This window comes from Dermacentor albipictus, chromosome 7 (genome assembly GCF_038994185.2).
Source record: "Dermacentor albipictus isolate Rhodes 1998 colony chromosome 7, USDA_Dalb.pri_finalv2, whole genome shotgun sequence".
Taxonomy (NCBI): domain Eukaryota; kingdom Metazoa; phylum Arthropoda; class Arachnida; order Ixodida; family Ixodidae; genus Dermacentor; species Dermacentor albipictus.
The window spans coordinates 25,090,449-25,115,148 of record NC_091827.1 but is presented as its reverse complement, the minus strand read 5'-3'; the positions used below and the strand labels follow the sequence as shown (position 1 = coordinate 25,115,148).

Sequence of the window (24,700 nt, the reverse complement as noted above, 5' to 3'; positions counted from 1 at the left end):
ACCACTAAAGGCAAAATTGTTATTCTCATGAAGCCGCACTAAAAAACAATACTTGCGTGTAAATTTTTTGCATTGAAGTGGAATCAGTGAAGTCACACCTAAAAGTAAAACGTTGGCGCTAATGTGTTGCCTAAGTGCACGAGGTTTGAGGCTGTGAAGCCGCACCACACTTCAACAGAGGGAATCACATAAAATGGCGTAGACAGAATATGAAAAACAATATCGTTTCTAGAGCTTTGCTCTGCAGTGACAATACTCTGAGTTGCCTTTCTAAAGGTTACAATGTTCCTTAATGTGGTCATTTGCATGGCTCCTGGGCACATGTTTTACTGAAGGGGTTGGGTTATATGTAGGAGGCATGATACATGCGTGCAAAAACAGTGTATCTCACGCTGTGTGCCCTCCTTGCAGCTTTTCTCCTGTGCTGTCTTCACGTTGCCGAACCAGCCTGCAACGATCCAAAGCCGTGCCTTGCGCAACCTGAGACGCCATGCGTGTGCTGGACTGGTCAAGTTGTGCCACCTCTACCCAAAGCTCGTCATGGTAGTCTCACTTCAAAGCCTGACTTTCAGTGTTTCAAGGTCATCTATTGTATGGTATGGTTCACCATGAAAGGGAACAGTTGGCTAGAATATTCTGTCGTCAATTATTGCCAAGATATGGCATAAAGGCACACAGACTAAATTTATTGCAATAGCAATTACAGTAGAACCTTGTCGATACGATCCATTTTGTACGATTACCCATCACCAACATTTGCGATCGAGAACGCAAAAGATCACCCAATACGCTTCTTTTTACCAGTTAATATGTTATCAGAAAACACTATTTTTAAGCACTAACGTTTAGTATATCAGCAAACTGCCATCATATTATACTTTTTCCAGCTGCTAGATTCCGTGTGATCGAGAGCAGTAGATGCCCGCAGCAGCAGCTTCCTGCAGTACTTGCCTGCCCGTGTCACATGAAAATGCCTCCATGCACTCGGTTTCAGCAAATCTCCTCACAGGCTGTCTCACGTCACCATTTACAGCTATCGCCGCCAACCCATTGTGATAAACATCTTCACCTATCTGTTTCACAATGCGTGTGATGTAATGACGTTGGAAGCGTACTGCACACTTTTAATAGGCGATGGCCTAAATGTGCCGTCGTTTGCTGCTACAGGCTGTGCAAAGTGAGCATCAAATAAGATAACTCGCTCATGACGAACTGGACAATGGTTATGTCAAACTCGGGGCATCCACTGCCAGGTAGGGAGTCACCTCACACAACGGTTCAAGAGACACACTTTTGCAGTGGAAGTGATGCTCCAGTATTGTGCCAACACTGAGAAAAGCGTACTCGAGCAGTTCTACGCAATCTCGCACATCAAAAGCGCCATTCTTAACAATGTCGAGGAACGTTTTAAGGCACAGGTAAAAATTGCTGCCTACTACACATAGCACTGTTTTCAATGAATGGATTCCTTCCTGGCTTCTTTTCTCAACTGGAGGTGATAGATCCACATATGACGAGCACATCGCAAAAGATTGTTCTCACTCGTTTAGGCAAGTATGGGTATATAAGATTACCCAACATATTGAACTACTTTTAGCGCCTGTACATTAAATTGGGTTCGACTGTAAAGCTTTTGTTTACTCAGAATCTGTTATGTTGTTTGCTGTATAGTTGTGATGCCTTACGCTCTAGTATTCTTAACCTGAACTTCTTGTTGATGCCTTGATTCTGCAGCCCTGCTTTGACCAAATCTACTCTTCAGTGAAAAGGATACAAACACAAGACAAACTGATCACGCAGCTCGAAGCGTGCACTCTCATTGAAGCACTGCTTGTTTTGAGGTAACGAATCACTGCCTCCTTAACTATGTACATTAATTCTTTTTTCATGTTATTGTGGCGGCTCTAGAGTGGTATTCTCGCTTTCTAAACACTTCTGCAATCAGACACTTGTTAGTCGTTGTATGGTACTTCTACGCTCGCACTGTGTTCTTGGGTAGGACCATTTTCTCGAGCTGTTTTCTTTTCCGAACCAGTGCAACCTCATTGAGACATCATTCAGGGGGCTGTAAGGCAAAGAACAATGGCTGGTAAAGTGTGACAGACAGGAAGCTAGGTACCTACGTCTTTTGCACTGGGACCAACAGATGTGACACAGCAGCCAAGAACATACAAAAACTGGAAAGGTATCTTTGGGTTTCTGGTATACCTTTAGTCTGGTGTGACTTGATGTCCAGGTCCTTCCAGGTCCTTCTTGGTGGAAAATACATGGCTGCGAGAGCGAAGCACTTCCTGCCAACTGCACAGAACAGTTTCTAATAATAAACAGTGACGAGGATTTGACCCTTTGCTCACTCGCTGACCTGGGAATGACACAGGTCTACTCCAGTTTGGTTATGAACAAAAATCTTTCATCATTCCCTTAGCAGCATCCTGCTCATGTAATCACCCTGATTACTCAGTTGGTGCAGTCGACGCTGAGGACAGAATATAATCAATAAAAAATGCTAATTTCTTCAATGGTCCTCTTCCAGCTCCATTTTCCCTGTTTATTGCAGCTTGTGGATTTTCGATAAATGCAGTGTCGTATTTTGGCTTGTTCTAGGTACAGTTGATGTAGTAGTACGATTGGCACCCACGTTTCAATGGCACGTTTTTCTTTGCAGCAATGAATTTAACGATTACGAGCGGCAATGCAAGTTCATCGTTGAAGTTGTTTCGCCTGCCACAGCCATATTGGCGAGAGATGAAATGAAAGTGTAAGTCTTTTCATGCAACGCCCCCTACCTTGTTCTTTTCTTATCTCGTTATCTCTGTCGTCCAGCTGTGTTTGAACCAACCAAAGGCTTTCATTGAATGAATATTGTGCAGAAAGGCGTCTTCTTTCTTCCTGCTTTCGACTACTTCTAAACACCATGCAGTCCCTCTTCACTGGGGTAGCTCTTGAAATAAAGGCGAACCGGCCTTCTAATATTAGCAAGAACATCTAGGTACACTTATAGGTCTATTGAACATAATAAGTTTGTAGGCTTGGTGTTGATAACAAGAGAATGTGGTTACCTTAAATAGCCAAAGGAGCTTGGCTGGTGACTCACCGCATGGTGTTTGTGATGAATATGATCATATATGAAATGACACACACAGAGCAGTGCCACAATAATACGTCGTACTCAGTCTCCAAAAGCCGATCACGATATCTAGTAGAGACCAGTGCTGCACAGGATGATTCAAAGTGTATTTGTAACCAGGAACATACAGGCAGCACTTTATCCCAGAGTCCAAATGCGTCTTGTAGCTCGTGTGATTCATGGCATATGTTTAGTGCAGACGTCTGGGTGTTCCTACTGATAATGCACTGCATAGAAAGTTCATGCCAATTGAGTGAGCTCATGAGCGTCCTCCTCCTCAGGGTGGCATCATCACCTGAAGCGTTCATGTCGTTTGTCGGTCTCACCGAAGCACCAGTGGAGGCTACGGCCGAGGACAGCAGCGGGTACAACCGCTCCCAGGTTAGCACTTGGCTTTTGTAGATGTCTCAAGTACAATAAATTTTATTCCTGAGTGTCAAACATGAATGAGCATTTGATCCCAAAGGAAGGCAGTGCAGAAGAAAAAAAATTGACGTTTTGGGACCACTCCCTCCTTGTTTAAAAGATTAGGATGTTGCCTTCTCTAGCAATTGATTTTATGAATGCACAATCTACTTATTAACATGTGTGTATGCAGAATCTGGTCATGCCTCTTACATTCATTCATACATACATTCATACATTCATTTTCTGTTTTGAAGTCTTGTCAATTGCTTTTTTCTTCAGTTTGTCCAATGCTGATACTCTGTGCTCTATTAGCATTTCTTAAAAATGTATTTTGACTGTTCTGTTTATTTTCTGCTGTTCACTGTCACATTCTTTTATCTATTTCTGTTTAGTTGCCTTTTCATTTATGTTAATTTATTACTTCTCTATTGTTGCATTTACGGACCTTAAGTCCGTTATTTTATCTTCATTTTACCAACTTGTATGGGTTTGTTTTGTGTACTTATAGTATTTATATCCATTGTTTTGTACAATTTCTGGTACCTTTATAATTCTTCTGTAAATGACCCTTTCCTCATTAAAGCCTGAATATTGGGGTACCTGAGGTGTTGTAAATAAATCTATAAGAAAATATGTCACACTATAATGCTACTAGGTGAGCTAGTAGGTACTTAATTTATAGCACGGGACACAGAACAAGACAATATAGTGCCCTGTATCCTGCAGTATTTGTGTTGCGTGTTAGTGTCATTGGCTCCTAAAGCTCCTAAAGCAAGCCTTTACATGCACATCTGTTACATGTCCCACTGTGCCACGCTTTACATAAGTGCATGTCATCATCATGACACCTTTCAGCTGCTGCACTGTGTGAACATCTTCATGGCTGTCATCAAGCGGTGCCGGTGTCCCGACGACGTTGAGGTAAGCATGCCGCTCTAGGTCCCAGCATTGCCTGTTTCATAAACACGGTCTTTTCATGACTCTTTTCATAGGTGGCCAAGAAAGGGGGCTTCTACTGCGAAGGCAGTGAGACTTATCATGCTGCATATTTCCGGAATCCAGCAACACCTTACGTAGTGTCACTACTGCCAATCATGGCTCAATTACTAAGGTGAGGTTTGGCTTATAAGATACTCCTGTCCGCACATTCTTTAGGCATGCTGACACTCAGGGTGGTAAGTGAAGCATTGTTGAAAGTATGGGCAAAGAAACACTAAGCAGGGAAAGGTGCAGATGTGATGAAGCGCTTTTTAGTGTCTCTGTTTTCCCATTCATTTACTTTCTTGCTTCATTCAAGGTTACCAGACTTGCCCAGTTGTTGGAACCAATAAATGACACTAGCTTGTTGCAGTCTCTTCTGTACAACTCTGCACAAGCTTCACCACTCTGCAATTTGGACTTTTTCATTCCCCTTGTTCATCAGCATGTCTGAAAGGCACCTTAAGCAATGGAGGGTAATGAAATGTGCATTGAATCTCTAATTGTTTCTAAAGGTCCATGATCCTGTACATCTTCTTTGTACTTTATGTATAAATTTTTCAGTGTACAGTCATAGATAGTACCTGAGGAGCTACGATCAGCCAGAGAAGTGGCAAGAAAAATGAGAGCAAGGGGGGGAGGGAGGGGCCAGGTCATTCCAGCTGTGGCACTTCCTCTCCTAAGAGGGACAGAAAAGTAATTTTCAGCTCCACCAATGGAAACATTTCACACCCTGAGTATCTACTTGTACTATCACACTCACTTTGAAAAGTTATAAAAAATTGTCAAAAGCACGATAGGCAGCATCTCGTGAAATGTTCACATCACATGTGATGAAGCAACTTTTCTTGTGCCATTGCCTCTCATCAGCGGTGAAATTAGCAAGGCCTCTTTTTTTGTTGTTGTTGTCGTTGCCCTCTGCATGCACTGCCCTACATATAAGAACGATGATATCAAGCGCAACCTGTTCCATTAGAACCGGTTGTTGGCACATATTGCATGTCGTACTGAAGTGCAAGGTGATCTTGAAATTTCCAGGACTTACAACCAGTTATGGAGCCCAGAAGCACGTGCCAGGGTGCATCCGGCATTCACACCAGCCCTCGACATACACGACAGTGAGAAGAATTGCATCCTAGGTGAGTATGAAGTTGACTGAAGCAGCAGTTCAGTCCAGTCGGTCTACCTTAGCGTGATACTTTAAGTGTGAAGCTTAGCATAGTCTCTGCCTTAGTGTGAAACCCTAAGTGTGGTGTTTAGCATAGTTCCTGGCTTAGTGTGAAACCCTTGTGTGACTTTTAGCATAGTTGGCAGCACTATGAATCAGTTGCTGACTTACTGTAGGCGCATGTTTGATTTGGGGGTGTGTTAGAGTGGGGCAAATACTGCCAAGTGATGAAAAGAAAACGTTGACATCCGCCTGAATTGTAACACAAAGCTATAAAAAACAACTCATACGGGTTTCTCAGAAAGAAAGCCTCGCAGTTGAAGAAAAATTCATCCTGGTCCGGGATTCGAACATGGGACCAACGCCTTTGCCAGGCGGTCGCTCTGCCGTCTAAGCTAACCACGAGGTCAGCAAGTCGCAGAGCCGTGTGTTCGGCAATTTATTTCTGCATCTTGTTTAACCCACCAGATAACTCGTTCAATCTCATCAGTCCTGTCAGGAACGAGTTGACGGATGGCGATTGCATTATCTTTCTTTGTCTGCGTTCAACATATGGCACTCATAGTCTTTACCATATAAATAATTTATAAGTGAACAATGTAAGTGATTTCAGAAAAACAAGGAAACAACATTCAAAAGATGTGCTTTCTGTCCTTGAATCAGCCTGTGTTGCTAGGCATTCTCAGAGCTGTACTTCCAAGCAGAATAGAATTCCCTGTCCTGAAGGTTGTGTTGCGCTCCATTGTGTGTTTCAGGTGTTCGAGCCGATGGTGATTCATCAGACACCTCGGGTTCAAAGCAGCCTGTCGACCGTGCAAAGAGCTTCATGTTCAACTTTCAAGACTATTGGTATGACACCTGTAATGAAGGCAGAAATTATGCGCACTTTGGTTTTAGAATCTTAGGTAGCATTGGTTTAGCACATAATGCTTTTGTCTATACAAGCTAGCACGGCTGTGGTTCCTACAGCCATGTGTTTTTTTTTTGTGGAGCCATAGGCCAAGGGCCATATTATGTGAGGATTTCTTTTCCTCCAATTCTTTACTCAATTTCGCATGCAACATCAACGAAGGCTAGCTAAGACTCTCTAGCAGCGGAGGCTAGAGAGAATTGCCTCACTGGTCAAATTCGCGACCAAAATTCACTGCCAAAAGAAACATGTATGCATCACGTGATTCGATCAAACACTGTCGCATCCTTTTATGTTAGAAAACAGGTGTATTTATTACATGGTGGATGTCGCCTTCCTGAGTCCATTTACCACGGAACGTGCAGAGTGAAATTATTTCTCTGACCAGTGGCCACGGTTTGCCACTTGCATTTGGCACACTGGCAGCACGAAGGTGCCAAAATAATACATGAGTTGACGTATGTTTTACATTCATAAGTTGTAGTTATAACATGTGAGGTAGTAATTCCACAGGAAAGCATCATAGTTTCAAAGCAGCTGCATTCGGAATTGCGTAAGGTGAAACTTCTGTGACCACAGTACTTTCATAGTTATGTATGAAGTTGGGTATATTAATTTCTGATTGCCTGTTTCAGCAAGTGGCTAATACAGGTGATATCGAAGGTGTGCTGTCATGCCAGCCGAGGATGAAGGACAGAAAGCAATGTTCTTACAGTCAGTAGAATTAAGCTTCCTCTCTTAATCGCAACAAGTTTCACTCAAATGGGTTTAATGGTTGTCGAATGAGAGCATTTTCTGCATTTCACATGTGTTTGAATTGGGAAATCGGAGTAGGCCCCGAGGTAAGGCCTCCTCTTAATTAAGGCAACACAATGCGTGATCCTTATGTTGCCCTAGTTGAAGTGGCGTACGAGCATTGGAAACCTCGGTGTTCATGCCACAAACCGAGTTCTTTTTTTTTTCTTTCCTCTTGCTTCATTTTTATGGGAAACCTCACAGCTTGCAGATCCTGGGCAACGCGGGACAGTCACTGGGCCCGGAGTACTACCAGACTCCGGGTTTACCCGAAATGCTTGTCAATGGAGTGCTGGCAGGTCTCGACCAGCTTCCCGACTACAGGCTGCGACCCATTTTGCATATCCTTGCCTCTGTGGCTACTTTGTCATGTTTTATGTTTTCCAGTTACAGGCCTTACGCTCACTATAGTTGCCATTACAATTTAAGCTGAATTCACACGATGCACCGAATTATGCGTATAAGCAATGATGACTCGATCCTGCCGAATAATTTTGCACACAATGATGTTGATAATGATGCTAGCGGTGTGGTTTGTGGCAGCACAGCCATGGCATGCCTGGGAACAGGCAGTCAGTGAACTGGTTTGTTGTTTGAACCCAGCTTAAGAAAATAGAATTTGTAAAAATCTGCTCAAACTAAGAAGAAGCATTCAGCATAGTGCCGGTCCTGGAAAAAAAGAAAAGAAAGAAAGAAATTGTTTGCTCCAAAGCCCATGACAGTCAAAATGCACAAACACTTAGAATAGGTATCAAGTACAAAGAAAGAGCAACATTCTTTTTTTAATGTGTGCTTATGCAGGAACTGAGCTTTCAAAGAAGGTTCACATGGAGTGCAACAGCACACAGAACACTTGAAATTGTGCCGAACGTTTGATATGAAATTACGTTCAGGGCCTAAGCCGGCTGCTGAGGTGGATTTTCTTCCTTAACTGTTGATGCACGCGTCTTTCTGAGGCCCTTCGTGCAGCACTGTCCGGCCGAGCTTCAGCCTGCGGTTGTGTTGCCCCTGCTCAAGCCCGTGCTTCCCTTTGTGTTCCAGGTTAGTCAAGTGTTGCCTTTTATTCCTTTGGGCGTGGAAGAGAGGCTGAATTTACTGAGACTATCTACATTTGTTTCTGTCATTGCCAGTGAGGCCTACCAACAACAGCACAAAAATCTGCTCCTAAACATTTTGAGTTAAAGGGACAGACAACCCCTCAGAATGTGAATCAAGATAATCCTGCTTAGGGGAAGATTGCCTGTCGTATTGGTTAAATCCATCCATGTTTTTCTCATCAAACGTGGATTTATATTGATAATTCTTCACTAAAGTCGCGACAAATGACCTTTGGCGGCCCATATAGAAAAATAATGAAGATGCATAAGAGGTCTATGATGTGATCTTCTATTAGTCTACGCGGTTCTTCATGTTTTTATTAGTGTTGAAATGCAGTACAATTTTTAATGGTTATAACGTTTTATAACTTACAATGTGCAGATAGGCCTTTGTTTGCAGTGAGCAGAGAAGTGCCGCTGCCTTCGTCTTCTTTTTCGATGAGTTTGCTTGGCTCGTCTATTGACGGAATAACAACGACGGGGGCCAGCCAGCCATTACGCAGGTGTTTACTTGGGGGAAAGCATGGTACAAATATAAGAGATGTCTGTATAGCAATGCAAACTTATTGTACCAGCTTTTTATTTTCAAATGTGGTTGAAAAGGTCGAAACGTAGGTGTTTCACCACAGTAGCACTCACTCCTTTCAAAGCAGATTGGTGGGCGGCTTTCACAATTTGTGAGGTGGGCTATCAGTATTGCTCTCACTTCTCAGCGTTGCTGGAGGAGGGATTCTTACTTTTTTTAGAGGCTGCTCAGATCGAAAAATTCTTTTTAGAAAATATCCACGTGCTTTGGGAAGTAACTGCTGCAGGTGTAAACACTACTTAGGGTGAGCTTTGCATTGCGCCACAAAAAACCGGGCCCTTAAAAATCGGTTGTCAGTGACTTTAATGACTTTATAATACCGTTACGTAGACCTCTGTTGGTAAAAGATCATTAGCAAGGCCTTCAAGTGAAGACTGAGCTGCAATTAATCAGTCCCAAAAATGTTGGGTCCCAGTGGGTCGTACAGTACATCTGCTCGCATTCCGCTTCTGTCACATATTGGTTCGGGCATTACCAGGTGTGTGCATTTTCTCGTTATGTATAAGTCGTAATTCTGTTTCACACTGTAGTTTATTCAAGTTCAGAAATTCTAATGAAAATCTCTGCTTCCTGGGAGCTCGTACTAAAGAAGATAGACCTGTTTATAGTAGGCACTGTACTTGGTGTCAGATGAAATGGCATTGTCTTTGTTGTTTTTCACTGTCTTGCAGAAACTCAATGCAAAGTGGGAGAAGTTCAGGCTCAAATATGGTAATAGGTAAGAATTTCGTCTGTTTTACTTTACCAAATTATATGTAGCTCTTTTCTGTGCTCATACCTGTAGACACTATGAATGCACCTTTCTATTCAGTGGAACTATGTTTATTTTCGTACAAAAGATTGCTCACTTAGGTTTTCTGTTGCTGCTTCCTCCTTATGTAATGCCCCAGCTGAGGCCCCTTAAAACCCCATAAAAAATAGTAATAATAATAATAAATGTTAAGTAAATGATGACTATGCTGGTGACAAAACTTGCAAATATTGCTAAAGGCTGACTGATTTTATGTTATTGAATGTATTCTAGAAAAAATTGGAAGATTGAGACAAATTCAGGTGGAAAGCAGTTTAATAATGTTTATTCAAAAAGTATTTTCTTAACTTTTCTTTTGCTTGATTAGTGAACCCTTTGGTTCTTGGGAGGAAAAGTCAGTAGAAACATGAGTTTTCACTGCTTCTTTAAATGTGCAAAAGAAATCAAGGTTGGGTGTTTTCTTTAGTGTTGAAGTGTTGCGAAGGAAAACATCAAAGTTGTCGTACAGGGGACGTCACTGGAGCCAGCGTTTCTATAAGGAAGCTTTTCTTTGTCAACGCCCTTGTCAAAACATCAGCTCCAGCAACATCTTTTGTTTAGTTACTGTTGGTAACTTCAAACCTCCATTTTTCTGTCAACTCATGTCTTGTATAAAAGAAGATAGTCAGTAGTAGCTGGTTTACAATTTTCCACATGTAGTACAAGAACTGTAATATGGCAGCCACGTCTGGTAACATGGTAACAGTCATCACCAGTGGTTAACAAAGAGTCAAAGCGGTCGTATCGAAACATATTTAGTCCATATGTGAACCTTTAATTCTTTGGTGAAAGCCTGAATGCATTTCCTATAGCTTCCTGGGAGCATGTGCTCTTGTTAATTTTTCTCGTCATTCTTTTTTTTTTTTATGTGTGTGCATACGCATCAGCGTGGACTATGAGACAGAAATGACTGAGGAACAGGAACTGTTGGACGACCAGCTGAACCGTCTGCTATCACGTGAATACCTTGACGTTTTGGGTGAGTGGAGGCAATCTTACATGCGCGTGTCCATAAAGCGCGCTTGTATCGACCGGGCAAAGGACAAGGGGCAGGGAATGTATGGGGTGGTCGCTTGGAACAACTTTAGAAGCAACACGTAAATTGTTAATTGCTATTATGAAGCTGAGCCGTGTGCAGGAGCTGTTTGTGTTACTCCCAAATTGCCTCCGATGTAATGCGCATTTGGGCAGTGCAGTCAGCTGGGACGACGAGGATCTGTTTGCCTTGCGAGATACTTGAATGGACAGAAGGCATGGAAGTAACTGATAAAAAGCCCATACTAGTGGCCTTGGAGAACTGAATTTCTCATTTTTTCCCCATAAATTGGCTATCTAAAGACTTCTAGTTTCCAGATAGCTAGTTAGGGCTATCTAGTGACCATTTTGGTTATTGCAAAGTGGTATGTTTTCTACGAATACTTGGGAGCCCATTTAAGCCAGTACTCTTAGTTGCCAGTTTTACAGCAACAGCTGTTATACACTTTCTAACTGTATCGCTAGCATCATGGCTGTATTGGAGTAGTAGTAGTAGTAGTGCCCCTTTAGCAATCAATGGTTACATCACAATTTTGGTAACAGTGCTTTAAATGCCTGTATTGCATTGTTTTTACGTACTACTAACTCAACTCTTCTATGCAAAATGCAACTTTTGTGTGAAGATGGTGGCTGCTTAGGCAGAGATATGCAAGTGGGGACATGAAAGACGTCCACAGTGTCTGTCAAGGAGCAATGCGATAGAATGGAGGAAAAAGAACTCATTGTCAGTATACAAAGAGATGTGGGAACATATACTGTAGTTCTTGCAGAAACTTGTACATCGCTTTTGTAAATACTAACACCACTAGAATGTGCATGTGGACAGTGTCGCGGCACCTTCGGTGGCGCAGAAATCTTCACTAGCTGTAGTGCAAGTCTATTGGGGAAGAAAATATGAACTGAAGGCTGACAACTTGTCACATCATTTACTGAGGACCAGTTAGCATTCTGCTTCAGCATAAGGAGAAGCTAGATTAGCCTCATTGAAATTTACGTAACATTGAAATTGACATGTGGATAGCCACGTATCAGAATCCATGTTGACAGGTCATCTTGCTAGATCTAGCCAGTGATAGATTAGTGGTGAATTAGTGACTAGCAAGAGCTGCCATGTTTTGGCTATTAGTGTAGGCTAAAGATATGATAGTTCAGCACAATGCGTTGGCGGGCTAGTTGGTGTGGATCCATAAATACTTTCTTTAGTGCAATACAACTGACACAAGAAAGGCGACAGGACAAGGCGCTTGCCCTGTCGCCTTTCTTGTGTCCGTTGTATTGCGCTAAACAAAGTATCTAAAAATATGAGTGTTAGTGATAGATTAGTTGCCAGTTAGGGAATAGCCAAAGCTGGCAAGCTTTAGCTATTCAACGTCAACTGGCTCATGACTAGCCAAAGCTAGCAAGCTTTGGCTAATAGGAAGCCAGCTGCTTGGCTCTTGTTTCATGGGAAAGGGGCAGCAAATTTTCACCGTATGTTCTTGCCGAAATCCTGACTTCTGCAGCAGCCGTGCTGTTGACCAAGCGAGGACAGCAAGATGCCAGCCTTGACAGCATGGTCGAGGACCAGGAAGGAAAACAGGTGGAATCAAGCGCCGCAGCGATCTCTGCATTTGGAGCTACGATTCTCAAGACAGAGGTGGGGCTTCCTTTGATTTGCCCGCTTGTTCGGGGCTCCTATTCGTATAGCTTCATTTACACGAGTGCCATCAGTGATTTGCCGTTGCTGCAGTGCTTGTACCATCATCACATTGATCACTATCATGAGATGAGGTGCCCAGATGGCAGCCTTATCTATCTGTGCCTGTCATTAACCGTTTTCCCGTCAACGTGGGTCACTGGGAAGCTCATGGTCTAATGGGTAATATGGCAATTCATATAAGCATTTCATATGGATTTCATGTGAACTCTTTGTAGCTTTGTTTTTTGTAGTCTGGAAAACGTGCTGTTGGACTCAAACCAAACAATAACTTGTGTGGTTCGAAGAGCTTCTGCATTTTTTTTTGCCTTTTTGTATATATAGTTTTCGTTTCACAAGCTCAAAGCATACTTTTCCTTCTTGTTTGTTTTCATAATTTGGTGTCAGAAATAGTGCACTTGAAAACCTGTATACAGTCAAGCTTCGGTCTTAGACACTCAGCTTTAAAATTTTTGTAAATAAATAAGTAAAAATGAATCCATCCGCACCCTCATGCCCCCAGTGAGCTTGAGAACTGCTACCTGTTGCCTGCTGACCTTTTTGCAATAACACGTCAGGAATAACAACAGTGTGAGGGACTTGCCATGGTTAATGAAGTTGTCAAACACATGACAAGAGGCTTGAAAGCAAAAGGAATGCATGCGCATGTCATTTCTTTCAAGTCGCTTGTCTTGCGTTTGGCACTGGGAGGTGAAATGAATAGTTTAAAATCAGCCTGTTTAGTCATGTGAGCAGTCTTGAATTGTGTTTTTCTTCCTCTCTCACCACTTGCAGGAGCTGTGCTCACCCATCGTGATGGCCGTGTTCAACGCCTTGCACTGGTCCGACACAGCTGCATCCTTCAAGGCCTTGCAGCTGAGCATGCCTTTGCTGAAAGTTGTGAGTACTGGTTGCTCATTGTCCTTTCTGCTTATGAGTTCAAGGCACCAGAGACAGAGCTGCAGAGTTGTTTACTTAAGCCACGTCATTTTTTTTCTGTCGGAGAACCTTTGTGATGAACATAAACACAATACTAGCAGGGCTTTATTGGAGATCAGTTCATAGCCATTGGACAGCGATCGCTTTTCCAGTTTTTGAATGTGCATGCGTGCATGTCTGCATGCACATGCATGCATGCACACATACTTTTTCTTTTTCACTCTTTCCAATTTTGGTCTCGTTGCCAATTACATAACTGCCAGCTCTCCTGGATTTTTTGGAAATTTTACAAATTTGAGCTAATTCTACAATTTTATGACTGTTGTGTCATGTTCTACAACAAATAATTTGTTTGCAAAAAAAGAAAAACTCTTAGAGGCATTGATAGATAAGGTGACACAAGATTGCAGAAAAGGAAAATGCATGCAAAACAGGAATTATGTTTTATTGGCATTGCTTTCTTAAAAATATTCCTGGGATTTGTGTGTCAATACAACAAACTGATTATGAGGCACGCAGTAGTGGAGAACTCCAGAATAATTTTGACCACCTGGGGTTCTGTAAAGTGCACCCAATGCAAGTCTCGTGGGTGCTCTTGCATTTCTTCCTCATCGAAATGCGGCCACTACGGCCGGGATTTGATCCTGCAACCTCGTGCTTAGCATTGTGAAAGCCATACGTAGCAAGCATCATCATGAGTGGGCCACCTTCTTGAAGAAGTGCTATTTGTTGTATGCTAGTGGGGTACTTGGTTTGAGGAAGTTTGTTCAGTATAGTTCCTGAAGCTGGTGAAATTGGCAACAGGAAGATGGCTGAAAAAGTCACTGCATTCTAAAGACAATGTGTTGGTTGTGAGTCACGGGTTTTTTGAGTTGCTGGTGCTCTGAGCTTGTAGCTGCTTGTCTCCTGCAACTGAAGTTAAATCAATATAAAGTGCTAACATATACCAGTAATGGTATGTGCTCAGGGCAAAGATTTTAAGGATGCTACAATGCTTCCATACCTCAACTCCCTCTTGCTTGCGGGGTTTTTACGAATGTTAAATCTCACAGGTTGGCAGGTATAGATTGAACAATCTCTTACCATCCTTATTTATTTATTTACTTACTTAATTTCTTATTTGTTTCTCTTGTTTATATTCGTGGTTTATTTCTCACCGTACATCCATTTTGCATTTCACTTTCATGTCTCCTGGAGATGATTTGTTGCGCACCCTTGTTCAGATGCACGGCAAAAGGCACAGCAGTACTTTGCATGACCGTGCTTTGCTATGCCACCCTACTGCTAAACTGGCCCCATGGCCTTCCCTCGCAGATGTTTGAGCACGGATTTGTCCGAGACGAAGGCAGTGCGGCATACCTGCTCCGGTGCGTGCTGATGGGGCTGCAGGTGCTCGGTGAGCACGACATTAACCAGACACTACTGGTGTCCCTCGGCCTGGCCCTGTACCAGGCCGCGCGGCCTCTTTTTCCCGGACTCTGTACCACCTTGCTCCAGATCCCGGGATGCACTCCGGAGGCCCTGGAGGTAAGACAATGGCCACACGTCTATTAGCCACCCTTTGATAACACCTACTAAAAAGTAGAATTTGACAAAAAAGAAAAAAGATGGGTATAATATCTACTCGGGGTGTGGAAATACCGAATAGTAGATTTTGAATCCAATGTCGAATCGATTCAAGAAAAAAAAGGTGAATATTGAATTGAACATGGAATATCAGAAAATATTCCACAGAATTTAATGCTTACAAATTTTGGGCAAGAAAATATGGTGCTGCTCATGCTTGGGAGTCTTGTAGCAATGCGTAACAATAATGTAGCAAGCTATCTGTAACTTAGGCACATAGAGAAATCAAGATACATATGGTATGGTTTCTTCTCGTACAAAGGAATGCCAAACTATTGGGCCAGCACTGATTACAGTTCATTTCTAGTATACGAAGGTCTGGAAAATGTTTTTTTATCGGTTTAATCTTGATTGATAAAAGCAAGTGCCATTTTTCCTCTGGAACTAATGAATTAGTCACGTTCTGTTGTGCTGAATACCTACGAGGTTCTCAATTTAATAGTGGACCTGAGTTTCGTGGCAATGTTTTATTTATTGCTTAGATAGTTTTGCTTTTGAGTTGGTCTCTAAACTATAGAAGCCCTATCCTTTACGGCAGGTGGGTTACCTAGACCAATCTGCTCTACAGACCAAAGGACCAAACATAACATGACTTGATCACCGCACCGCGTGTAGCCGGCGTTGACAGTAAAGAGCAGGCGCCATCTGTGCCGTTTCATTGTCAGGTTTGGTGTGATTTGCCACCCGTCAAAGGTTCTGAAATCTCAACAGTTGCAACTAATTCGTGCTAGGCAACCCGCCTTCCTTCATCCGCCGTCCGCGCACCAGTCACATGGCACTTTCACACCCGTGGTTTAAATCCAAAACTAGTCTTGTAGCTACAAAAAGAGATCGATGTGTGTCTATGAACAGTGTAGAGAACAAGAGGCTCACAAAGATAGCGGCTGTGAACAACTTCATTGCCATCTTATGCACTCGCTTTCCCTTGTTGACTTTTGGAGTGTCACTTGGCTGCAAACTTTGGCACCAAACCATAACTTAAGTTGCTAACACCTCACGAATTAGCGCTGTTAAGCCTAATGGCCTAGGCAGTGTGCCCATGAAAATTTGCCCTTGGCCAATGTGGTAACAGGCCGCATGCCGTCACGGAATGCTCGCCACAAATATGTTCGTACAAGTGACTCATCAGTGATCAGTCCCGAGATCATGCATGCGGGTTGGATTGACGGTAGCGTACGGTGGATAATTGGCCCAATTTTCATACATGCTTTAGCATTTTAAAAGATATGCGCTGCCTTTGTTGCCGTTCCCTCTGCCCACGTCGCATTATCTTTTAATCGGTCCTGTTGGCCCTGACGAACCTTGTATGTATACAAGGGGCCCTGGCCGACATGATGTTCTGTGAATCACAGCGTTCAGGATGCGGTGCGATCCCCGCATCAGGCCAATATTAAGGAGCACTTGCTGTGACAAAATCCAATACCGTTTCAGCTGAGGCTGCCCATCTGCGGCACGCTCGATGCTCCTTTTGAGCCAAAAACGAAGTTAAACGCTTGGGCGGCAATAAGCACGAAGGGTTCCGTGGCGCACACAATATCGCACTGTGTGGGTCTCTGCACCGGATATGTTAAATATTAGAAAAACCGAATGGTGGATATTCAATTTGAATCATTAAAACATTCAGTATTCAATTTGATTCAGTGATGTTCGAGTATTTGCATACCCATAGTATCAACTTAATATTGTCTATACCTTTGTGCAGGCACATGCGCTTCTTGGTTCTTGGTTTCACGTTTTCAGTTTTCTTGTTTTCTGAGGGCACAACGGAGTGATAGGCTGTGTTTTTGGTGTTTTGAGAATGCACACTCCTTCATTTTCTTTGCTTAGGTGATTTTGTGACGACGGTTAAAGGAAGTGCTTTTTTGGGGAATAAACTATAGCTTGAAGTTATCACATAGCCTGTCTTTTTCTCTTGTGTCAGAGTCTTCTTTGCACTGTTAATAAGGCCCACATAAAATTATTGGTTGGCAAAAACATGTGCTAACAGGTTCTTCCGCTTTCAGTAAACAGAAACTCTAACCTCTGCTGTCTACAGCAATGACACGCCCAAGAACTGATATCCACAAACGCTCAAAATTGATGTGCAGGCTTTTGAGTCTAAGCTCCAGCCCCCAGGCGACGGGAAAGCCCTGCCCGAGAAGAAGAAGAAGGACCTCTTTAAAAGGCTAATCTCGCCTATCATAGGGGTGAGTCGGCAAGTTCTCTGCTACCACTTTGTAGCGGCTCATCAAAGGCAACAAGTTGTTGGTAGTTAGTAATTTCTGTAAGTCATTTCATCAACTGTACTGGTGTGTCGGCAAATTCATGCAGTGTTGCCAGTCTGGAGAGGCAAGCCCTCAGGTTTCTAGATTATGTTAAATTTCTCTTACTTCATCTTGAAACCAGGAGGCATTACTTTAGGAGGACATATATGGTTGTTAACATAAGCATGGCTGAAAACATGCATGAGTGAAAACAGAGTGAAAACATGACATTACATTTTGCATGGCCTGGCACATTGTGTGCAGCAATACCATAGCAGTTCAGTAGTATGCAGTATGACATTACTCATGTAGAAACTTGTTGACAAGGAGGTCAATGTACAGGATGTTTCAGAAAATGTGTTTAAAATTACTTAGGTATAGGGAAGATGAGATAATTGAGAGATTTCCTAAGGATGGCTTTTACCACAATGTCATGTATATTCATATGACTCAAGGTGCTGTTAGACAAGTAATTTTAGGAATTAGACTAGTTAACATATGAGCCAGAAGATTACTTCTCAATTTCAAGCACATGTTCTGGAACACCTTGCAGAAGACGAACTCATTCAAAACTGCACAAGATGATAGTACTTTAAGTTCCAAGCACTGCTATGTCATCAGTGTAAAAATATTTTTTTCATAATTTTGTTTCAGTTAGTATTTCTGCTGAAGATCTATTTGCACATTGCTCTCTTGTCTTGCCTTCTTTATCTATTTGGCTTCCTTCTCTCTCTCTATCTTTTCTACCTTAAGTTCTTATTGCAGTGGGGATGAACTAACACAGCCTGTGTAAATGAGTCATACAAAATTTTAAGACATTTCTTCTCTTTCTTTCTCTCCTGTCTTCCATCATGTAGAAGAGCATTGGTCAACAGTTCAAGGCAGCCATCCAGATTATGAACCTGCCTCCAATGTTCCGGCCTCAGAAGATGGCTGTAGAAGAAGACGATGCCGTGGCCAATGCCGGCCTGCCCACCCTCTTTGGCCAGGAGCAGGCATAAATGCCCACTTTCTGTCATCTGCTTGCGACATTCCTCGCCTTAGGCCATCGCATTTCTCTACTTACGGGACAAAGCATGGGGTTTCATCATGAACCGTGAAACCTTCAGATCGTGATACTTCTGCATGCGCCGACTGATCTGGGATGCTATTATTTTGCCGCGGAGTTTTATTGAGAGATCAGTCATTGGAACATTAGCGCTACAGTTGTTCGATGACCATGGAAGCAATGAACAGTGCAGGCTCTGGAATGACATTTGTTGACTCACGTACTGCAATATAGCTGATGAATTCGTCTGGTTCTGTGAGATTTATTCTCGTCTGCTCATTTCAGTTCCCCTTTTGCTTGTTTGTCGGTGTTGCCACAGGATTGGCCACGAATTTGCACATAATCTTACACATGTTTTAATTTGACAGTCCTTCACACAACAGTTTTATAAAAAAGCGTTAGCGCTGCCATTTGTGGACAATGCTATCATTGAATAAGCAGATGACAGTTTACAAAAAAAAATAAAACTTGCAAACTTGCAAGTTTTTGACAGCTAAAAGTGTTCCCAACATTTCTGGGGATAGATATTGCTTTGTACGTTCTCTATAGAACATCTGTTAGTAACATATAGCAGTGGCTTTCTTGTAAAAAAAAAAGCATTTCAGCAGCCAGAAAGAGCGATATTGCTCACCAAGGAATCAGCCAAGCCAAGCCAATGCTCATTACTTCTCGTCATTTCCATGCTTGTTGAAAACAGGCTGAAGTAACCCACACAGATGCCCATGCCGCATTTTTCTATCTAGGGTGAACTCTGTGAAGTTAAAGAATTTGTGCCGTCACATCCTGAATGTCACACGCAACGTGTGATTGCTGGGAAATGTCGTTCTACTGAGATTTCTGGATGGTTTAGATGTTCTCTTAAGGTGCTGACAGTAGTCACTAGGGTAAGAGTTTAGATGTGCAGTAGGTGTGATAGCTCGTCACAGATCACCATTTCTCATCTTGAAACGAATTTTGAATGGCCAACTTCACGTTACTTTGTGTGGCAGCTCAGTAGCTTTGAACCAGTAGCATTGTCACGAAGCAGATGTGAAAGTTGCCTGCAGAGAAGTGGTAGCTTTGTACAGAAAGATTACAATGGAGGGAATGCATTGAAGGTTGATCACAGGGCAAAGGGTCTGTGTCAACATGTTTTGCATGTCACATTGCAGAATATAGTTGCTGTTAAACACGGCTGCAGGGATATTTCTGGAATATTAGCACAGAGTTCGTTTTTTGTTTTGCAAAGGAATTCCATTGGAATCTGATTCAATCAGTCCATATGTTTACAGCTAGGCTTTGGTGTGCTGGGCCAGTTCATGACATAACCAAAGGATAGTCGTGAATGAAATGAATGCATCAAGGGTTGTTTGCATTCAAGACATGCGCTCAATTTCACCTGTACCACGGTTCTTTCGAAGTGGTTATGAAACCACACCTCATGTTTTCTTAGCACCACTATGTTCGTGCCATGATGAATATTAAGTTAAAATGCCTTGTTATAATAATTCACTTGTATAAGATTATCCACGTTGTTACACTCAACTTGTTTGCATATTCAATGCACATTTCTCGAACTGACGTGAAATGCTGCTTTTGTAATTTTTTGTCTGATGCACGAGTTTTGTTTATTTTGTCTGCAGAGCATGTAGATGGGGCTGTGATGATCACTGAGTTATCAATTAGGCCACCTCCTAACACAGTCTTTTTAATTGTGTGAAGTATTTGAGTTACTGGCAATTGGAGTCGCAGTTTCTCTAGTGAAGGTTTCTTTAGAATGCAACCAGAGCAGCTCATGTACCAAATTTTGTGATAGCTACAATGACATGTCTAAGCGAACTTGATAAGGAAATTATTTTCACAAAACTTGGTACTCGAATTGCTCCATTCACAGTCAAAGAAAGCTATTCAATGAATCTGCGTCTGGTCATACTGAAGATGTGTTTATGCGAAATATATTAAAACAAAGATAAGGTACCAAGCTAACTTAGTGCCCGAAATTTGTTACAGCCTTCATTTCCTCTAGCACACTTGCTGCAGCAGCCACTGTGCATCCTTGTCAGATGGTGTTTGTCTTCCAGGGTCACATATTGAAGCTGAGCTGTTGGGGTGTTGCCAGAACACTAAAATTGCTTGTCAATGAATGACTTGCCCAAGCCAAAGCTCGTGACCTCTATTCTAACTTGAATTTTACAGGGATCACACTTCAAGAAAGTTATGGTTCTTGAGCCAACCTGGCTGGCAACTTATGGAAAAGAGCCGCTTTTCATTTTCCTTCTCTTTGTTATTTCCAATCAAACATGGGAATTACTGAATAGGTGGCAGGCATTCCGTTTTAAATTTAAAGTTTATTAGCATATGCGACATACAAAGGTCAAACATGATATGTTTTAACAACTAGGCCGAAAAGTGAAGATTGTGAGAGCACCTCTAATCATAATTAGGTAAAATTTAAGTGCTACATTCATTGTGTGATCGGAACTTCAAAAGTGTTGCAGGGTGAGTCGTGTCACCACTTCTTCAGGTGTCTCGCGCACAACGTTGGGTTTAGGTTTCAGCTATGTAACATGCCCTCATCAAGCTTACTCCACTGGTTGGTGCTATGGCAGCTTGAAGTGCTCCATTGAGTGGTCTTAACTGTGTTTGTGTGTGCATCCAAAGCAAGAGTACTTTGAAATGTGCCCTTATTGAAGTACTTTGATATATGTCCTTAATGCACGCGCATCAAGCCAGTTGTGAAAGTACTCAGACCATTTTTTATCCTGCATCACATCTGTCAAGCGATTAAAGTCCTTGAAAGATCTATACAGTTATCCACAAAACTTTCTGGGACACACGAGGAAGAGACCGAGGAGACATTGTTTCAATTGTGAAAAGACGAAGGAGTGATGTCAGAAGGTTGGCAACTTTGGCGTGCAGCTTTGGTGTATGCACTAGGATGGTAATCAACACAGATGCATAAATAAAAGATCAGCACAAGTGACCACAGATGAGCAAGGCTGTGGCATGCAGTGTTGTAGTTTAAGAACATAGTCATAACTTAACTGGAACATGTCATTCCTACTCTTAGTGATCATTCAGTGGGCAGTTGTTCCTTGGGAAGAATTATCTGCTTTATCTTACATTGAGTCATGTTCATTCTGAAAGCGATAGATGAAGCTTGGAACAGTTTTTTTATTGCTGCAGGAAATAATGCCATACCAAACTACCATAAGAAAAAAGTGATAAAAATAAGTCAGCATGTTTGCTATTGCCATGTTTCTGAGCTGCAGGGCTGCATGTCACTTCATATTTCCATGTTCATCAGTTACCTGTACTAATAACTTCACTGTGTTTTTTTCCGCAGCACTCAATTTCTGAACTCGCACTAAGACTGCAAAGAAATTATTTCTTATTGGAAGAGACGTTATTTTAGTTTTGTTAACATTTTCTTTCTTTTTTCATCGTATTAAGAGTATGTGGGAGGTTGAAGCCCATAAATTATGAGGTGATAAGCCGTTGGGCACATCGTTTTGATGTATTCTGAAGTTGTGTTGACTTTTCATAGACAAGTATATATACCCAGCCAGTCTGGCAAAATTTTTTGTTTGCAGTTGTTTAGGTTTCATTGTAAATTCCTTCCCAGATATTACCAGTTCTTTATTAATGTTAAGCATTATTCAAGTGTTTACAGATGTTTTCACTATGTATCATCTGCAATAGAAGCATATTTTTGTACATTCTTGTTTTTTTGACATAAGCCATTGTTGTGTGTGACCTTAGGAGAACCTGTAAAAGTGAACGCATTTAGTGGATGTGCTTTAGTCCTGTGGGGAGAACATGCAGTGTGATAATAATAGAGCTGCGGGCGAGTTTGTTGTTGCTGAATTGTGTGACTGTCGTATGCACGTGCCGTGTAGTTTTTCCCACCCTGTTCATAATCGTGTCTAAACGTGTGTGCAAGTATTGGCCTTGTTTTTTTCGATTTGAGGAGCTGCGTTGCTGCAGTATGTTTCTGCATTTTCATCATTGCAGCTGCGGAACAGTGGTGTGTTAATACAGCCATGTGTGCTTGCAATAAAGCATCTGAAGTCAATCGTTTTCCACGCCTAAGATTTTAAGCGTTTCGGTTTTTGTCAAGTCAACTTGCGCACCTTTGTATGAAGTACCTTGAGTGTGCAGTTCCAGCAATCCATGAATCGCGAAAATTTCTGCATGCGTGTGCTCCCCTTATGCACGTTAATCCCCTAGTACTGTAATTGCGATCATACAAGGTTATAGACAATAAAGCCAAAGAAAGTATGGGGGAAGGTAATTAATTGTTGTTCAATTGAAATGTAGACCTAGTGAGAAGGGAAATGAAAGTGAAAGGAAAAATAACTTGCCACTGGTGGGGACCAAACGTGCATCCTCCACATTGCGCTTGCATAGTTTAGCCAATCAAGCTAATGTGCCGTCATCCCAGCGGGCCACTTTCTGACCTCAGAACAAGCCGGTGCAGGAACTTCACGGCAGCATCTCCACTTTCGCTTTTGCAACCTTTCTGCCTCATCTAGCCTCCTCTCGGGGTAAGAGTGGTCTTTTGAATGCTAAGCATTTCTTACGCTTAGCCGGAGCCAAGGTCATGGCAAGGTTATCCTCAAGGACGCGGTGATTTTGTCTCTGAAAAGTGTGAGCCGCCTATCCCGGAGATAGCGCAGCTCAAAAGCCTTTGCTCCGGGCCCCGCATGCGGTTGCTCGCCGCTAGGGGGCACGTCAATGGCTATGGTGGCTAGCTCAGGGTTCTGAAAGCTCAGACGCGCGCTACCCTAGGTGCGTAGGAAGTAGGGCCAATGTTAGGCCAGCGTTGAGCTGTGTTGGTCCTACATTGGGCTACGTTGGTGCAGCATTGCCATTAGAGGGCTACTTGGGTCGGTGCCGAGAGAAGCAGACATACTCGAGAAGTCTCCCTTGTTCTTGGGCGCACTAGGCGGCCACACACGATGCAGTATTGCACTCCGCGAAAGAAACTCCCCATGATCTTCGTGAGGTATTTCAACATGGACCTCTCGAACCTGCTCATCCAGTGGTTTTGCCCCGTTACACGGAGCAAGTGTTTCGCCTCATCCTAACACCTGATTAGATCAAGCAGGCCAGGTGCCAGTTTGGCGCCGCCCCGTTTCAGGGGGATGCCAAATGCCAAAACATACTCATCATCATCAACTAATTTATTGAAGGGCTTATAACAACTACTGCCAGTGCTGAGCATCTCTCTTGTTAAAAGCCTGCGCATTTATTAAACGATGCGGATATTCAAAAACAATGGATGATTCACAAAGTCATGAACTTATTTTGACTACATAGATTAGAATTAGATTACTTTGACGTTGACTACGTGGTGTCAAGGGACAATGGCAGCAACAAAGAGGCCATGTTGCCTGAGGAACAATAATCATCCTAACTAGAATCGTGTTCAAATTTTCGTTTGAATTCTCAAATTATAAAAAAAAAGGTTAAGATGTCCAGCTACGTATTGCCAATAAATACCATTTGAATGAAATGCCTGTTAATGTGTTAAACAGAAATGGAATGTGTTGCAATTCAGAAAAAACAGCCGCCACCCAAAGGTTCCACGTCCCTTCAATAATATCTGCTGCTGCCAAAATAGTCTGAATGGTCTTAAAATATGGTGTATAGGAGAGCATATATGCTGCGCTTGAGAGTTTCCTTGTCAAGTAGTAATAGAGTACTGTCGAGCCTCATCGTTACAGTGTCTCCTACGACACGGAAATATTTTCGTTATATCCGATATTCGTTATAAGCACGAATTCGTTCCATGCTGATATCGGCGAGTATTTTATATTTGCCTTGTCATATCCGATAAGTTCTTGTATCTGTGTTCGATTTATAGAGATCTGACTGTAGTAGTAGCAGGAAGAGTGCTTTAATTATCTTGGCGGGAAATGTATGTACAGGCGCCGACAAAAGTGGAATACTCCACGCAGCGGGAGCCGGAGCAACGGCAAACTGCAACGCAACGCCAACTACAGGCAGCATCTCGAGACATGTCTGCCGATAATAAAGGGCACCGATTGGCTGTCTCGATCCCAGATGCCGCCTGTAGATGGCGTCGCGATGCAGTGTGCCGTAAAGTCCCTCCTTAGTGTGCCGCTGCTCCGGCTCCCGCTGCGTGGAGTATGCCACTTTTGTCGGCGCCTGTACATACAGGGTGTTTCAGCAAACACTTTCAATGCATAAAACGACGTTTTCTTAAGAAAGTAACTGTAACGCCAATGCATTCCTCCAGAGTTCGGGAATTAATATCTCTAAACTGGTGC

General features: G+C 42.6%; 1 protein-coding gene across 1 annotated transcript in view; it reads left to right on the top strand.

Moving 5' to 3' along the window:
* The window catches only part of LOC135919250 (exportin-5-like), a 42,158-nt gene extending 19,679 nt beyond the window's left edge, over window positions 1-22,479 (top strand). The window contains exons 17-33 of the mRNA XM_070521774.1: window positions 412-543; window positions 1,735-1,841; window positions 2,666-2,758; window positions 3,409-3,508; window positions 4,391-4,456; window positions 4,528-4,646; window positions 5,552-5,652; window positions 6,437-6,530; window positions 7,591-7,727; window positions 8,330-8,427; window positions 9,741-9,787; window positions 10,747-10,838; window positions 12,397-12,530; window positions 13,365-13,469; window positions 14,823-15,035; window positions 17,222-17,320; window positions 18,235-22,479. Of these exons, the coding sequence (XP_070377875.1) occupies window positions 412-543; window positions 1,735-1,841; window positions 2,666-2,758; window positions 3,409-3,508; window positions 4,391-4,456; window positions 4,528-4,646; window positions 5,552-5,652; window positions 6,437-6,530; window positions 7,591-7,727; window positions 8,330-8,427; window positions 9,741-9,787; window positions 10,747-10,838; window positions 12,397-12,530; window positions 13,365-13,469; window positions 14,823-15,035; window positions 17,222-17,320; window positions 18,235-18,378 (1,881 nt within the window). The 3' untranslated portion in view covers window positions 18,379-22,479. The remainder of the gene's footprint in view (window positions 1-411; window positions 544-1,734; window positions 1,842-2,665; window positions 2,759-3,408; window positions 3,509-4,390; window positions 4,457-4,527; window positions 4,647-5,551; window positions 5,653-6,436; window positions 6,531-7,590; window positions 7,728-8,329; window positions 8,428-9,740; window positions 9,788-10,746; window positions 10,839-12,396; window positions 12,531-13,364; window positions 13,470-14,822; window positions 15,036-17,221; window positions 17,321-18,234) is intronic.
* Window positions 22,480-24,700: the final 2,221 nt, after the last annotated feature.